At 38.6% G+C, this 18,051-nt stretch overlaps 1 protein-coding gene across 50 annotated transcripts in view; it reads right to left on the reverse strand.

The window, feature by feature from the left end:
• Positions 1 to 212: 212 nt before the first annotated feature.
• Positions 213 to 18,051, reverse strand: part of LOC149474319 (protocadherin gamma-C5-like) — a 561,663-nt gene continuing 543,824 nt past the window's right edge. For all 50 annotated transcript variants that reach the window (XM_089656066.1, XM_089656064.1, XM_089656207.1 and 47 more), the window contains exons 3-4: positions 10,987 to 11,075; positions 213 to 2,884 (exon numbers count right to left, since the gene is read on the reverse strand). In XM_089656066.1, the coding sequence (XP_089512192.1) occupies positions 2,670 to 2,884; positions 10,987 to 11,075 (304 nt within the window). In that variant the 3' untranslated portion in view covers positions 213 to 2,669. The remainder of the gene's footprint in view (positions 2,885 to 10,986; positions 11,076 to 18,051) is intronic.

Raw genomic sequence — 18,051 nt, forward strand, 5'->3', positions numbered from 1 at the left:
TTTTATTGGGCCACTGTGCTGTACATCACATGTTCAGGCACGCTCGCAGCCATCAGCCATACCAAACAAATCATTAAGAAATATGGGTCATCTCTAACAAGCTTAGCAAGGCAGCAATCTCTCCAAGGAAATAAGAAGACTTATCTGTGCTTTGTGTAATACGAAGCAAGCACTACAATCATCTACATAACAAAGGGTCTCTGACACTGGCATTTTGAAGAAAACATTTTATTTATTTTTTTTTTCTCCCGAAGAAAGAAAGCAATATAAAAACAGAGTATAAAACTTGCATGTAATACAGTGACATGGGTATATGGATACAGGGAGGGGAATAAGCCTATATATATTTATATAATATGTAGATATAGTTCAGTATTAGACACATTAAAAAGGACAGATGCAATTCAACTCATGTACATTGAGATCACAAACCACACGTAAAGATAGGAGAATATTAAAATACTGCTGTTCACAAGTTAGCTACTGGGATGAAATAAGCACTTCATTCTTACAAGACAATAGTATCTCTACAATGACATATTCTTTTTTTGTTTCAATAGAAAGGAAAGAAAAATAGCAAAAATGCCATCTACCGCTAAAAGACTCACGTTACTGCCTTAGTTATTAGTATTACAAGCAGTGAGGATGGTTACTATTATTACAAGAGACATGGAGGAGGATGGTGAAAGTTTTCTTCCTTTTTTTTTTTTTAGCATTTTTTGTTTTTTTATCTAACCTGATACTGAAGTGAAGGAGAGAGAAATATAGTAAAGCAAGATGCTGAATAACATTACATTGGCATAAAATGTAAGAATTTGGCCCAATTTAAAAAGCAAGTTACTACTGTATATTAATAAAAGCAACGCCATTAGCCTTAAAAAGGCAATTTCTAAAGAAACTTGGCCAAATTCATCATATATATCACAAGTGTCCCCATGTCCAAACTCTTCCTCCCTCTGCAAACAATATTGATATAGGGGCCTATTTTATAATAGGATAATGACATTGATCATGTGCAATGTGCTGTATTCCACATAAACCATTCTAATTTTATCTTTTCTTAGCTTTTAGCAGTCAGAAGATGAGTTCTGATAGGATGTTATGGGTTGCTGCACTTTGCACGCTGGTCTCTATCTTAATAAATAAGCCTCAACATTTCAGAAAATTAACGTTCAAAAGGGTTTAGAAATTATTTGTTCATTAGTTGCTTCATAACTTAAGCCAGTAGGGCACTTTGAAATGTGACCATTTTTTCTCTCTTTTTTGTCGTTTCTCATGTAAATAAGTGGAACTGTAAAAATTGTTTTGATTTACATTTAATTACGATAACATAGGATGGTCTAGTTTGTGTCTTGGTCTCCTCCCCCAGTGAAAGTACTCAATATACTTAAACATTTTCCCTGCACTACACAGGCTTACTTTAACCATTCTATATAAAGAATGAATGACCCCCATGCTGGCTACATGCAACAAAGTCCCTACATCTGGTGGAAAACTGTAGACACCATGTGAAAATTAGACATGCATTTCTGTGTGCAGAAGTGTAAAGAACCCGGTTTACCACCCTGAAGGAGCGAGTCGGCATGAACATTTTTAATTGTGTTTGCTGTACATCAAATAATGTGAAACTTTTCATCCATAATTGGGGGAACTTACATATTTTTTTTCTTTCAGAAAATAAACAAAACATCAACAAGTACAGTATTAAAAGAAGTACTGCACAAGACCATTGACACTCTTGCTAAGTAGTAGTTGTACAATCACTACATATATATTTGTTTTTACATATTTAAGTAAAATAAACTCAGTTAAAGTGTTTCCATTACTTATACACAGTGGAGGCAGCCACTTTGCAAGCTAACCTAGCTCTATTTTCTTTAGGACTAGTTAAATTTTCCAGGTGGGGAATATGAGTTTTAGTATAATGGTGCCTTCACTTCTTGTAGGTAATGACAACACAAATTATCCATAATTACCAATATTTCCAAACCCGATGATGAAATGGGCAGGGTATTACCTAGCAGGAAAGATTATGAGCTTGGCAAAATTTGGCCCTGGATTTAAAATATTGGCAAGTATTAATATCCATTTTTATCATTTTATCAGGGCTCGCCTTCAAATGAACCAAGCCCTTTAAGAGTATATTTTTTTTAATTCAGATGAAATATCACTACCTTTAGCACACTGACTAGTTGCACTAGTTAGTCAATGGAAAAATAATGGGAAACAGGTAAAAAGCACTTAATTACCTGAATGTTTATAAATTATAAATATCTACTCTGCTGGGAATATATACAATGAAAGAAATTCCACAAGATGGAACTGTGGTAGCAAATCAAATTGAAGTTTGTAAAAAGAGTGCATACATTAGCTAGGTAATCAGCTTGCACTAGTACAAAATATTAGTGAATATATCAGGGCACTTATTTCAGAGGTTAACTTTTAACATAAGATTTTCATCACAAAGGCTAAAAGCAGACAAATGTCCAGCTAAAGGACATTATGTGTAGCCAGAAATAATGATGACACATTCTTGATACTGATTTTATGTATATTTTTTTTTCTTTTTAAGGTGACATTCAACTTCACCCGAATACTTTTTTTTTTTTTAAAGATGGAAAAGCTCTCAAACAATTATGCCCTGTTGCTGTAAGCTGCTCTAAAAATGGTTATTTCTTGTCTTTCTTCCCCGACTTCTTCTTGTTTCCACCACCTTTTCCATCACGCTTTCCTGCAGCATTGGTCGGGGTTAGTGTACTTCCCGGAATGTAGACATTTTGTCGGTAGTCGGGCACATGCTGCAGGGTGAACTGTGGTCCATAGCGGGCACTGAGGCCCATAGTGCCTGTGCTTCCTCCAAGGCCTGATGTTCCTTCAGCAGCCTCTGTAAGTAAATATGTGAAAATGTTCTAAATTCCAATTGGCAAATATATAACTGTAAATTTATAAATGTATTCTTATGCCCATCCTAGGAAAAATATTTTTTTACTCCAAGGAACAATTCTACCTAAACGTAATTTGAAGATGGAAAATACTAATAATTCCAGCCTGTAAAACAAAACAGAAATAAGTTTCTGCTCTAAAGACTTGCCATGTGCTCAAAGTATGATCTCTTTTCCTCTAAGTTTGCATTGGCAGCAATGGCAGGACTGTCTGAGTTTTAAAGGTATTTTCCATCCATATTATTTTTGTGTTTTTGAAGGCATCACACAACTCTGTTCGGATCTAAAATTATTTCAGTGTACGCCACTGATTATTGTTTTACTGCATGTCTGCTTGAGTGTGACAGATCTCTTGACCTCACCTAATTCATTCAGTTCACAGGGACCGTGGGCTTAAAATTAAAACAGATCATCCAAGAAGCATTAGAAAGGTAGATTTACTTAAAAGCAAACTTTTTCGATAATGCATCTGGGGTTTAGCATTGGTGATAACCTTGCTGTTATACAGACTCTTTTGATTCACTGACCCTGGAAAAGTATCCATATCAGGAAAACTGAGAGTAGGATCATAAATTCTTATCTGCTTGCTTTTTCTTGCTTAATGCCACAAAGTATTGAGTCTAGCAACTAGCATTTTCCAAATTAGAAGTGAGTGTGACAGCCTCAGTATCTTTACAAGGATATGCTTCCTTTAAGATACAGCAGTAGCAGTGGCGGACTGACCATTCGGGTACTCAGGCACTGCCCGAGGGCCCCGGGGTCAGTAGGGTGCCCCATGAGATGTCCCTGGTACCTTTCATAGGCTTTTTTGGGTGTGGTTTGAGTGTGGGCAAGGACACAGGGGCTCCATGATCCCCTATTGCCCAGGGACCCCATGAGTTGTCAGTCCGCCCCTGAGCAGTAGTCATTGTTTAGTCAATAATCGCTCTGGTTACTTTATTATAATAGTTACTATGGCTCCATATAAGCTGTAAAAAATATAATAAATTATCTGGTGATTGATCTGCACATACAACTAGGAACAGCAATGTACTGTACATAGAAATATCCATAGAACTCTCATTATTTGTATTTCTCTGTCTGACTTCATCTTATAGCTTTAAGTCTGTGCTGTAATTTAAATGAACAAGCTAATACATTATGGCACATAAAATGCACTGTATATATATATATATATATATATATACCATCTTGCAATGTAGGCTATTACTCTTGCCCACATAGTGAAGAAGGGGATTACTAAGGCTAGGACTAATCACAGTTAGTAAAGTAAAGCTTTATTTCTTTTCTTTTCAAGCAGCTTATTTAAAGCAGATATATTTTATCTCTAAGTAGATAAAGAATAAATGTATTAGGTTGCCTATGACAGCCCCTGGCTATATAGTGTGGGGCATGGTAAGTGAATTGCAAGAGTGCCTACTCATAAGTGCTGAAAAATCAACTGTATGTATACCTTTTTTTTTTTTTTTTTTTGGAGACAGAGAGAGAGACAGAGTCCAGATACATTTAAGCTTTGACCTAATTATTTTTTAATTAAAGGCAATGGCATGGTAATGTATGATAAAGATACAGTCCACTGTTTGAGTGTTTGGCGGTCGTACTATTATTTTATTATTGTCTACGTATTTTCCTGTGCTATTTAGATTTTATATATATATATATATATATATATATATATATATATATACCATATTGCCAAAAGTATTAGGACACCCCTCCAAATCATTGGATTCAGGTGTTCCAATCACATCCATGGCCACAGGTGTATGAAATCAAGCACCTAGGAATGCAGACTGCTTATACAAATATTTGTTAAAGAATGGGTTGTTCTCAGAAGCTCACTGAATTCAAGCGTGGTACTGTGATAGGTTGCAACCTGTGCAATAAGTCCATCCATGAAATGTCCTTGCTGCTAAATATTCCACAGACAACTGTTAGTGGTATTATAACAAAGTGGAAGAAACTGGGAACAACAGCAACTCAGCCATGAAGTGGTAGGCCACGTAAAATGACAGAGCGCATAGTCACCAAATGTTTGCAGAGTCAATAGCTAAATACCTCCAAACTTTGTATGGCCTTCAGATTAGCACAACAACTGTGCGTAGAGAGCTTTGTGGAATGGGTTTCCATGCATCCAAGCCTTACAACACCAAGTGCAATGCAAAGCATCGGATACAGTGGTGTAAAGCACAACACCACTGGACTCTAGCGCAGTGGAGATGTGCTCTCTGGAATGACGAATTACACTTCTGTGTCTGGCAAACCGATGGAGGTGTCTGGGTTTGGCGGTTGCCAGGAGAATGGTACATGCCTGACTGTGTTGTGCCAAGTGTAAAGTTTGGTGGAGGGGGGATTATGGTGTGGGTTGTTTTTCAGGGATTGAGCTTGGCCCCTTAGTTCCAGTGAAGGGAACACTTAAGGCATCAGCATACCAATTAATATTTAGCAATTTCATGCTTCATACTTTGTGGGAACAGTTTGGGGATGGCCCCATCCTACTCCAACATGACTGTGCATCAGTACACAAAGCAAGGTCCATAAAGACATGGATGAGCGAGTTTGGGGTAGAAGAACTTGACTGGCCTGCACAGAGTCCTGACCTCAACCTGATAGAACACCTTTGGAATGAATTAAGAGTGGACACTGAGCCAGGGATTCTCATCCTACATCAGTGCTTGGCCTTACAAATGGGCTTCTGGAAGAATGGTCAAACATTCCCATAGACACATTCCAAAACCTTGTGGACAGACTTCCCAGAAGAGTTGAAGCTGTAAAGGGTGGGCCAACTCAATTCTGAACCCTACAGACTAAGACTGGGATGCCAATAAAGTTCATGTGCGTGCAAAGGTAGGCGGCCCAATACTTTTGGCAATATATATATATATATATATATATATATATATATATATATATGTATATACAGTGCCTTGAAATTTTCCACATTTTGTCATGTTACAACCAAAAAACATAAATGTATTTTATTGGGATTGTATGTGATATTCCAACACAAAGTAGCACATAATTATGAAGTGAAAGGAAAATGATAAATGATTTTCAATTTTTTTCCAAATAAATACCTGAAAGGTGTGGCATGCGTAAATGTATTTTATTGGGATTTTACAGCTGCAATTACGCTTCAAGCCTTTTTGGGTATGTCTCTACCAGCTTTGCACATCTAGAGAGTGACACTTTTGCTCATTCTTCTTTGCAAAATAGCACAAGCTCTGTCAGATTGCATGGGGAGCATCTGTGAACAGCAGTTTGCAAGTCTTCCCACAGATTCTCAACTGGATTTGATCTGGGTTTTGACTGGGCCATTTCAACACATGAATATGCTTTGATCTAAACCATTCCTGCTGGAAGGTAAACCTCCATCCCAGTCTCAAGTCTCTTGCAGACTCTAACAGGTTTTCTTCTAAGATTGCCCTGTGTTTGGCTCCATCCATCTTCCCATCAACTCTGACCAGCTTCCCTGTCTCTGCTGGAGAAAAGCATTCCCACAACATGATGCTGCCACCACCATGTTTCATGGTGGGGATGGTGTGTTCAGGGTGATGTGCAGTGTTAGTTTTCCGCCACACATAGCATTTTGCTTTAAGGCCAAAAAATTTAATTTTGGTCTCATCTGACCAGAGCATCTTCTTTCACATGTGTGCTGTGTCCCCCACATGGCTTTTTACAAACTGCAAATAGGGCTTCTTATGGATTTCTTTCAACAATGGCATTCTTCTTGCCACTCTTCCATAAATGCTAGATTTGGGGAGTGAAAGACTAATAGTTGTCCTGTGGACAGATTTTCCCACCTGAGCTGTGGACCTCTGCAGCTTCTCCAGAGTTAACATTGGCCTCTTGGCTGCTTCTCTGATTAATGTTCTCCTTGCCCAGCCTGTCAATTTAGGTGGATGGACATGTCTAAGTAGGTTTGCAGTTGTGTCATACTCTTTCCATTTTCAGATGATGGATTGAACAGTGCTCCGTGAGATGTTCAAAGCTTGAGATATTTTTTTATAACCTAACCCTGCTTTAAACTTCTCCACAACTTTTTCATTGATCTATCTAGTATGTTGATTGGCCTTCATGATGCTGTTTGTTCACTAATGTTCTAACAAACCTCTTCACAGAACAGCTGTATTTATACTGAGATTAAATTACACACAGGTGGCTAATTAGGTATTTACTAATTAGGTGACTTCTGAAGGAAATTGGTTCCACTATATTTTAGTTAGGGGCATCAGAGTAAAGGGAGCTGAATACAAATGTATGGCACACTTTTCAGGTATGTATTTGTAAAAACATTTTGAAAATCATTTATCATTTTCCTTCCACTTCACAATTATGTGCCATATACAATCCCATTAAAATACATTTACGTTTTTGGTTGTAACATGACAAAATGTGGAAAATTTCAAGGGGTACGAATAGTTTTTCAAGGCAGTATTTTCTTTATATATATATATATATATATATATATATATATACACACACACACTATATGTATGTGTATAGATAGATAGATAGATAGATGTGTGTGTGCATATGTATCCCTCCTCCTGTTGGTGTCAGCCCAAGGCACTGGTCATTTGTGGCACTTGAATAATAGTCAACATACTAAACATTTACTTTATGTCAATTACTAAGCTACAATACTCAGCCTGGAAAAACACAAGTATTAATACACACCAGGAATAAACACTAGACCTTGCCAAAGGTACTCATTTCAATGTGTTTTTTTCCCTCTTATGACATTTTGCATTACTGTTCTGTCAATAGAAAAATTAATCTTACTCTATGAGCCAGATAACAGATGGCAAAACTTCTGCTATGATATTTATGCAATGCAAGCAGTTACTTTTAGTTTATAAAACTGAAAATAACATGGCCCTACACATGACTGCGTAATTTACTTTTCCTTCAACCACAAAATATAACTATACTATGTCAGTTATTAAACAAAATACAAATTCTAAAAGGTTTTAGACTTGTATTTATTGACTTAAAAGTAGATGTGAACTCAATTACAAAAAAATCATATCAGCTTTAATACAATGTAGTTTTAAAACTAATTTTCAATATTTTCAAATCTGCAACTTTCAATAAAAAATACTTAGTTAACCTGCCATGAAGGCTGTTGTTTATGCACTTCCTTTTCCGGAAACTATCATACCCTCTAAATGTACACAGAGATTCGTGCCCTGAAATGCTGTCATGCACTTTTATGACAAGATGCTTTCACAAGAAATGGTAAATAAAAAAATACTGGTGATTTTTTTACACCCCTTGGACTTTCAAATAGTGCCATATGTGGTGTCCTTGCAGGCACCCCACTACTTTGGTACAGTGCAGTTCAGAACAAGGACTATAGGATGAATGTTCTAAAGACTGAAAAGGTATATACACTCTTCTATAATTAGTAATACACATACATTGCCCCTCATTAGTTAAAATAACTAAAATAATAGTGGTCTGTAGCCTCTTTCTTGCCACCAATTAGATTCGCATCTGATCCAGAATATGATATTGAATAACGAAGGGAAAAAAATTCCTGGGGCAATACAAAGACTTTATGGGGTTTATTTACTAAAGCTGGAGAGTCCAAAATCAGACTCCCTTCTGCATAGAAACCAATCAGCTTCTAACCTCAGCTTGTTCAATGAAGCTTTGGCAATGAAACCTGGAAGCTGATTGGTTTCTATGCAGAAGGGAGTCTGATTTTGGACTCTCCGGCTTTAGTAAATAAACCCCTATATGTCAGACCTTTTGAATAATTATTCCTGATTGTGTATAATCAATGAACAACTAGTCAATGCTACCATCCTCTAAGCCTGGGTATTCAACAGAAAAACAACTGTGTTTGAAAGCGTTTTGTGGGCTGCAGGGAGTTTGTGCTGTCTGCTTAGTCTCACTTATGCCTGTTTAAACAATTTAGCAAGATTTATTGAAGTGTATATTCTGCACTTGGTTCTCAATTATTAGGTCAGGAATTATGTTGCCAACACAAAAAGATTACTACTGCATCGGGCAAAGCAATGTTTGCTCACAAATGTGGGCTTCTACATTTGATATGCCTAGGATTACATTTAATCCTAGTTCATGCCCACACATTAAATCTCCAATCCGAGTCATGGCATGTTAGTACACAGAAAAACATTACAACCAAGCAACCATAGGAAAATAAAATTACTTAACAATGCACAAGCTGATCTGAAGGGTCAAATCTACACCAAATGCTGTGGCTGACTATTCTAAAGACTGTCATTTTATGGGCTGGAACAACTTTAATTTGGTCGTATTTACAGAAATACTTTTGTAACGTCATTATTGTGAATGTGTATACTGTGTATATATATATATGATTCTCACTGGGGGCAACTTAGCACTCCAGCATTAGGCACTCCTCTGCTGTGGTAAGTAAAAGATCTATTATAGAAACAACATTATATGTTAGATTTATGCATTGCTTACTATCCAAGTGTTTTGACAGTTCTGTCTTCTATATATGAAAGCTTCCTTTAAGGTATGATGTTTCTATCAAACAGTACACTAGCACCTAAACAGGTTGGGTTTTTGTCTTGGTAGCACTACACATTGCTTCCCACAGGGGTCCAATCTAAAGCTGGCCATAGATAATTGAAATTTGGATGGTTCAGGAGGGACCAGGGGCGGACTGACAACTCATGGGGTCCCCTGCCCAAACTCGAAAAAGCCTAGTGCCCGAGTTTCCAAATGGTCAGTCCACCCCTGGGAGGGACTGTCTTTCAATCCATCTATGGACAGGATGGTTGTACAGAAGTCGATCTCTCGTACTGCCAACCTTTTGGAAAATATTCACTTGATCAGTGCTGCCATCCATAGCCTGCAATGCTGATGAATGTATTCTGGTGGCAGAGAAGCTTCCCTGCTGTCAGAATACAATAGCTCTGCAGGAGTGATTCCCTCATCCACCTTGAATGTTGAATGAAAGAAAATGAATCATGTATGAGCTGCCTAAGTGCTCCATACTGTGCCTCTGTGCACCTCCAATCACCCCTTACATAAGAACCTCTTTATCATTCTCTCCTCTTCCGGATAACCAGGAGTCATTATGGGATGTTTAGCAACATTAATGTGATGACCAATGTAGTTCCTGTAGAGCTGCAACAGGGACAGAAAGCTTCAGTTATGGTTGGGAAATATTACTATGCAGGTGGTACAGCCGATGATGCAGCATGGGCATTGCAGGAGCAACCTTTTGAACTGTAATACAGACAGAAAGTGAAGCTGAAGTTGCAGTTGAAGGCTCCAACCAGCAGCTGCTTTGCCAATGAAACACGGTGTTTTCTTCTAAATAGGATGAACAGTGATTTTGGCTGTGCATTCTACAAATAAAGCATGACAACTATAACCAGCATCAAGATAGTATCCGAAGAGCAGAATGAACTGGACTGTATTTGAAAGAATGCTTTCTTGGTTAGCTGATAAGTAGAAAAAGTCTTTAATAATTGTGAAATATGTCTTTATGTGCCTCGTATTATGATGATCTAGCTAAATACTAATTTTTTAACTTATACTAAGTTGAACCCAATTTTCTTGACTAAATAAAAAGTTGAAACAATAAAAAGAAGAAGAAAGAAATTGCTGCAAATAATTTTATTTTTAATTATTAGCTCCTAAGCATGTTGTGGGACTTAACAACAGTGCCTTAATTGACATAATGGGAAATTCAAACCTGCACCATATACAGGAGCATATAAGACACTAAGGTCCACAGATCTCTGTATTAAACTAAAATTACTACACATTGAAAGTAAGGGCATGAGTCCACTTTGCATCCTCGAAGACTGAACTATAAATTTAGTATTTAGGAAGGGAAAGAGTCATTCTAATGTAAAATGACTAATCATGTAATATCTTTCAATTCTTACCACTCGGCTACATCTGCACTGTTCCCTAACTATTTTACAACGTAAATTAACAATACTGATTTGCTTGGCTTGGACAGATAGCAGGCCTATAAATTATTAAATATAACATGCTGTGCTCCCATATGTTGCTATAGAACACTGACCGTTAGCGGACGCCAGAATCATCGCCTGAAGTCTCTCGGTTTCAAACTGGTTGTTTGGCCATACTCCAGCTTCCTCTGTGGGTTGAGCTCTAAAAAAAATCATAATGACAAAGCACAATTACCATTAAACAACAAAAGCAAATGTAGAAAACCACAGAATTACAAGCAGAGATCATCAGTTGCAAGGCTGCAAATTATAAGACACTATAACAATGATGAAGCTGTTCTTATAATTACTGAACTATGTTTTAGAAAACAAAGCATGATGACGGGAAATTCTGTATACAAAATAGCATTTGCTCATAGGACAATTATATGTATCCAACTTTTTCTGTTTAACAGAGGAAAATTATCATTATGGTAATTCTCCTCTCTTGCACTATTTCAGATACATATTTTACCTTAATTATTTTAGGTTTTGGTTATCATACTGTAGATATGCATTTAAAGCTAAATCTTCCTTGTTTTTTCCCATTTCCCTATTCATAAATAGAATCTTTAGACTTTATTTAGTAATCTCTTACATGCTGGGCAAATGGCCACCTTAAGTTTCCTTGTAAAAATGAAGCTAGGGCAACCCCTCTTCAATTTTTCTCTTCAACAGGGACACAGATAAAAAACACATTTATATGTTGTTTGGGCAAGGGTTAAATTGTCTGACCATGAATTTTATTGTTGCCTGTGCCTTCCTGTCCTTGTAGCTACAGCTTTCTGCATTCCTTATATAAGTGTCAAAGGTACAAGAAGTTAAAACTGAGCTCCAGTGTTATTTTCAATCTTGCAAAGTTGTACATGTTTCTGTACCAATATTTCTTATTCACATTAGAAGCTGCAGCAAGTCAGATAAAGTATTCTTAACTTTTTTTTTACTGGGGGACACACAGCATTATCTACCTTTGTCCTCCCAGCCATACTTAACTTTTATACTGGGGGGCACAAAACATTATCTAGCTCTGTCCTCCCAGCATTACTGTATAATCATGAAAGCTCAGCATCACATATGGGCATTACCCAGGATGGTTTGCATGCAAATTCAGCCTGCCTAGGCATGCCAACTCCCCCCATACTGAAACAATGAGATATCACCAACATTCCATTGCAAACATATGTACACTCTTTTATTAGTGCAATGAAACATCCATGAAGTAAGACAACTTTTCAGGGCCACACAGGATCCCTTCGTCTAGGCAATATAGTGACAACTAGCAATGCAAAAAAGCATGTATATATGCCTTAATGTACATACAGAACCAAAATACCCACCCCCTATGATGTCATGAAGATAAAATCCCACCTAAGAAAAAGCAACACATGCTAGGAGGCGATCATATGCTCTCCCAAAATCCAAAAGAACTATATATTTTTTGGAGGCTTCTAAGGTGCAACAGAGCAGTGGGGAGGGGGTCTTCAGTGTAACTGGGTTATAGGGTGGGATAGTAACAGACTCTGTTATGTTGTCCATTGACAAAAAGAATTATAGATTGACACGGTTATGCTTACTGTGAGTGTAATTGGTGTTTCATTAGATAAAACTTTATTAGATTTTTGAATCTATGATTTACTGTCAGAAAAGTCTGTCAATTAATCCTTGTTACAATATAGGAGGGTGGACAATAGGTAAGTATCTAGATGTTTGTGTCCTGGGTAAGTTGAATGCAATGAACTCTGCAACCCTGGAACCCACATACAGACTACTTTCTACATACTGTATGTTGGTAGCAAACCTCCCTCTGAGGCAGAGGATAGCAAAAAGAGATTGTACAGCTGAGAAAACTACACAGTTGGAGCTATGCATTCCCCAAACTGAAATTGATAGATTTTCTTTAAATCAGGACTTTACACAATGGGTACGATTTACTAAACCTGGAGCACTCAGAATCTGGAGCAGTTGTGCATGGTAGCCAATCAGCTTCTAACATCAGCTTGTTCAATTAAGCTCTGGCAATAAAACCTGGAAGCTGGTTTCTATGCAGACCTGCACCAGATTTTGCACCATGTAGTCTTAGTGAATAACCATATGGGATCCATTGCCAAATCTTTTGAGCCCTGATAGGAAGATCTCAATGAGAGCCTTTCTAGTCTACTTGCAGTATGTGTCTCCTGATAAGTTACCTTAACTAGTGACATAGCGAAGGACAGATCACAGAAGTCAAAGGCTGACCTGGCAGGAAATCAAACCCACTTTTTATTAAAAAAATAAATAAATAAAGTGTGTTCTGTGGAGTGCTTTCCTATAGATGATATGGAATATAAGATTTGAAAAAAAGTATAATTTGTCTGCAAATCATATGTCTATGCTTCCACTGATTGTCTCACTTAGAGTACTTCCTCTTCCAGGTCTTCCAGTAGACTCAGTAAGGCTGATTTACTAAAGGAATGGAGCATATTCACTTAATAAAGCAAGTAAAAAATGTACTTCAACTATCCAGTCATTTGAAAGGCAAATATATTTTTATTTCATCTGTACATGACTGAGTATTCAAAATGAGCACAGCTGCATTTGATTGAGAGAAGATACTCAAAACCTCTAATAAACCAGCCTCACCATGTGCTCTTGCCTTTATGCTAGAAAATTCACCATGGACTTTTTTAAAGAAATCTTCCAACTAACATATATTCTGTATAAAAGTGACACATGCGATACTGAAAATGTCAATTCACTACTGCTAGTATGCGGTATTTACCAAAAATAGCAAAAACATTTGGTAAATACCTTAAACTATACCGCAGAGGCAGACTGACCATTTAGAAACTCGGGCACTGCCTGAGGGCCCGGGGTCAGTAGGGGGCCCCATGAGATGCCCCTGGAACCTTTTTCATAGGCTTTTTTGAGTTTGGGCAAGGACACAGGGGCCCCATGATCCCCTATTGCCCGGGGGCCCCATGAGTTGTCAGTCCGCCCCTGCCTTAAAGTCAGTTCACAAAAGGAAATAAATAAATGCATGTGCTAAATAAGTAGTGGTCCAGGCATGAGGTATGTACTGGTATCTGTCAGCACTGTCATGGGTTTCAAAGGAATGGGTGGCCGTGGAGTCCTTAACAACCTAAGAGTCATCAGCTGTCAGTGGGGAACCCCATTGAATGTAAAAAAAAATTGCAGGCAATTTTTGGGTCTGGTATGGTTTTTAAGGGGAACCCCCACTCCAAAATTAAAAAAAAAATGGTATGGGATCCCCCCCAAAATCCATACCAGACCCTTATCTGAGCATTCAGTTCAGCAGGTCAGGAAAGAAGGGGGGGGGTGAGCGAGCGGGCCCTTCCCTCTCCTGAACCATACCAGGCCACATGCCCTGAACATGAGGGGGTGCTTTGGGTCAGGGGGGCCCTCCCCCAAAGCACCTTATCCCCATGTTGATGGGGACAAGGACCTCTTCCCCACAATCCTGGTCAGTGGTTGTGGGGGTCTGTGGGCAGGGAACTTATTGGAATCTGGAAGCCCCCTTTAGTAAGGGGGCCCCCAGATCCTGCTCCCCTCTATGTGAATGAGTATGGGGTGCATGGTACCACTACTCCTTCACAAGAAAAAAACTGTGACCCCGCCCCTGTGTGACATCATTGACCCAGCATGCCACGGTTGATGATGTCACAAGGGGCAGGGTCACATTTTAAAAAAAATTTGGCGTTGGGTTTCCCCTCAAAATCCATACCAAGGCTGAATATACTTTTCAAGGGCATACTGACTTGAAAAAGGTTGAGAAACAATGTTCTATACCATTATTATATTAGGCAACATTTCTTTTTTCATTTTTTTAGTTTCACAATAAGCCATCATTTTCAATGCATTAGTCCATACACAGACTGTATGGAGGAAAACAGTAGGATTCATGTGGTGACCACACATATTCACAGATCCTATCATTGTGTGGCTAAATTTACCTTCTCAGTCATTCAGTATCTAACTGCCAGATCATATCTATATTTGATGCAATCAGATACTAATAGGTCATAGAAGTCAGTCCACTAACTTTAAGGTTTTTTTTGTAAAAAAAAGAGACTAATCTGCTAATGCAAAAATACTAAAGTTGTTTAAGTGGCTGTCCTAAAGGGTAGTTCTTCTGAAAACAGGATCATGTGATCCCTCAGCTTTGGAACTTGTATCTATGGACTTTAATTGGTGACCATTTGAGCTGAGTTCCTTTGTTCCTTTCACTGATGAATGAATGAAGGTCATCTGGCACTGCATGTACGGGTGACTGAAACCCCCAGGCAGATTTGACAATTGTGTTTGGTGAATGGTGAACAAACCCTCAGTTGAGGGCAATAAAATATGACCTATTACCCATTTCTTAACATTCACAGCATGTTGTTCATAGCTTTACAGATTCTAATCAGGGTCATGGTCATAGGTATTAGGGTGTCAAGTATGTGGATTGAGAAAGGCTGCAAAGATGTGCCTTGATCAAGCATTGGGGTACAGTGAGTACTCAGAAAAGGCAATGACCCTATAATTGCAATGGGGCTCTTTTATCTCTAACATCTTTAAAATGTATTTCTATTTTGGCAGCCACATCAGGATAACACATAATATTTGTTACATGTTCCAATTTACATTGTATAAACTGCCTGTCCTAATAAAGGGTTAAAAATCTCAAGGACTCAGTTCTGCATTGTATGTTATTGCACTTTGTCTCAGTCTGTTCCCATTTTGTACTTTTTTGTTGCACTTTGAATTTACTAGTTTGAATAAGTAGTGTGTAATCTGCTCAAGGAACTGCTGCAATAAAAAAAATAGAAATATAATAACTGAAAAAAAATTAATGGGAACATATAACAAACATATCACGGATGTGACAACAAAAGTGGAGATACACTTTAAGGTTAATGCCACATGTACACCAACTTCTGCAAAAATATCATTTATTTCTGATTATCCATTTTTTAGAAATTACACATAGTGATTTTTCTATCTTAAGCCTTGCAAATAGAAACATTGGGACACTGGCAATGACACACACTTGATTATATTCAACATATTAGATTAACCTCAAGCTTGAAAAAACAGACATTGAGGTTAATTTACTAAAGGAGTGGAACATGCTCACTTTGCAGAAAATACCCAATCCTGTGCAAGGTAAATAAAAAAAAACCAAAAGAACAGGAGTTTTGCCTATGGATGATGACATTTACTAAGCTGAATAGAAATTAACTTTGAAAAAGTAAAATTCACTTTGAAATTGACATTCTCTACTCATTTAGTAAGTAAATCTTACTAATTGCTATTTATTAAAGCAGTAGTAAACCACAGCAATGAAGTACAAAATGTAGATAAAGCTTAAAAAAATGTTAAAAAATAGCAAAATAAATGAATACATATATATATATATATATATATATATATATATATATATATTCAGGAAATAGTCTATGTTTTAGTGAGACGCAGCCTTTCTTTCATGATGATCTGGATGACATTTACGTTCCTCAAGCATCAAATGCTCAAGAAAGTACCGTATTTTCCGGCGTATAAGACGACTGGGCGTATAAGATTACTCCCTACTTTTCCTCTTAAAATATAGTGTTTGGGCTATACTCGCCGTATAAGACTACCCTCTTCCAACGCACACACCAAATAAAAATTAAAAAACATCAGATTTGATTTCAATATGGTATGGTATTTCAGTATGGTATTACAATGATGGGGTGCTATTCCTCCCACTGACACCAATGATGGGGTGCTATTCCTCCCACTGACACCAATGATGGGGCACGATTCCTCACTCTGACACCAATGATGGGACACTATTCCTCCCACTGACATCAATGATGGTGCCCCATCATTAGTGTCAGTGAGAGGAATAGTACTCCATCAGTGTCAGTGGGAGAAATAGTGCCCCATCATTGTTGTCAGTGGGAAGAATTGTGCCCCATCATTGTTTTTTGTTTTTTGTTGAAATCAACAAGTGTGTCAAGCAGTCAGCTTGTCTGCTTAATTTAATCTTGGAGTTCCTGTGCCCTGCAGGGGGTGGGAGATGAGGTTGATCTCAGCAGGAGCCACAGTCAGCATGGTGTCCTGGGGCTGAGAAAAGTCAGACGTGTCGGCACCGGGTGCTTGAGGTTTGGTCAAATTGAAGGGACAATATAATGTCCCTATGGTAGGAGAAAACTCTCAGAATGTGCAGAGCTTGAGTCAGGATGGACAGAGCAGCTCATGGCTGCAGGCCTTGCTACTGGATGCATTGAACCGTGCTTTGCTTTTTGCACTGCTGGGACTTGTGGTTCTACATTGTCTGTGTGGCTTTCTGGACACTGGGACTCTGCTTTCCTCTCAGTTCTGCCTCCTTGTTATGTGCCAACCCTTGCACTAAGGATCAAACCCAGACTTAACCCTTGTCCGCCATAATTCTGCTTCCTTGCTGAGTGCCAACTCCTGCGCTGAGGATCCAACCCAGACTTCACCCCTGGCCTCCAAAGGTCTGCCTCCTTGCTGTGTGCCAACCCCTACGCTGAGGATTTAACCTGCACTTAGCCCTTGCCCGCAAGAGTTCTGCTTCCTTGCTGTGTGCCAACCCCTGCACTGAGGATTTATCCCTGACTTAACCCTTGCCTACCAGAGTTCTGCCTCCTTGCTGCGTGCTAACCCCTGCGCTGAGGATTTTATCCGGACTTAACCCTTACTCATCAGAGTTCTGCCTCCTAGCTGTGTGCCAACCCCTGCGCTGAGGATTTAACCCAGACTTAAACCTTGCCTGTTAGACTTCTGTCTCCTTGCTGTGTGCCAACCCCTGCGCTGAGGACTTAATCCTTGCCCACCAGATTTCTGCCTCCTTGCTGTGTGCCAATTGCGGTGCCGAGGACTTAACCCTTGCCCGCCAGAGTCCTGCCTCTCTGTTGTGGGCCCAGACTGTGCTACGGACTAACCCCCTTTGTCTACAGGACTTTTTCCCCCTGCTGCGTGCCCAACCTGTGTTATGGATTTAACCCCCTTTTGCCTAACAGAACTCGGTTATCCTTGCTGTGTGCCCCACCCTGCGTTATGCACTTAACGCTTTTTTTCTACCAGAACTCTGCTATACTAATCGTGTGCCCTCACTATTATTCAATAAAAGTCTTGTGTGTCCCACTGCT

This window comes from Staurois parvus, unplaced genomic scaffold (assembly GCF_062004578.1).
Source record: "Staurois parvus isolate SC_StPar_1 unplaced genomic scaffold, SC_StPar_1.0 ptg000006l, whole genome shotgun sequence".
NCBI classification, from domain to species: Eukaryota; Metazoa; Chordata; class Amphibia; order Anura; family Ranidae; genus Staurois; species Staurois parvus.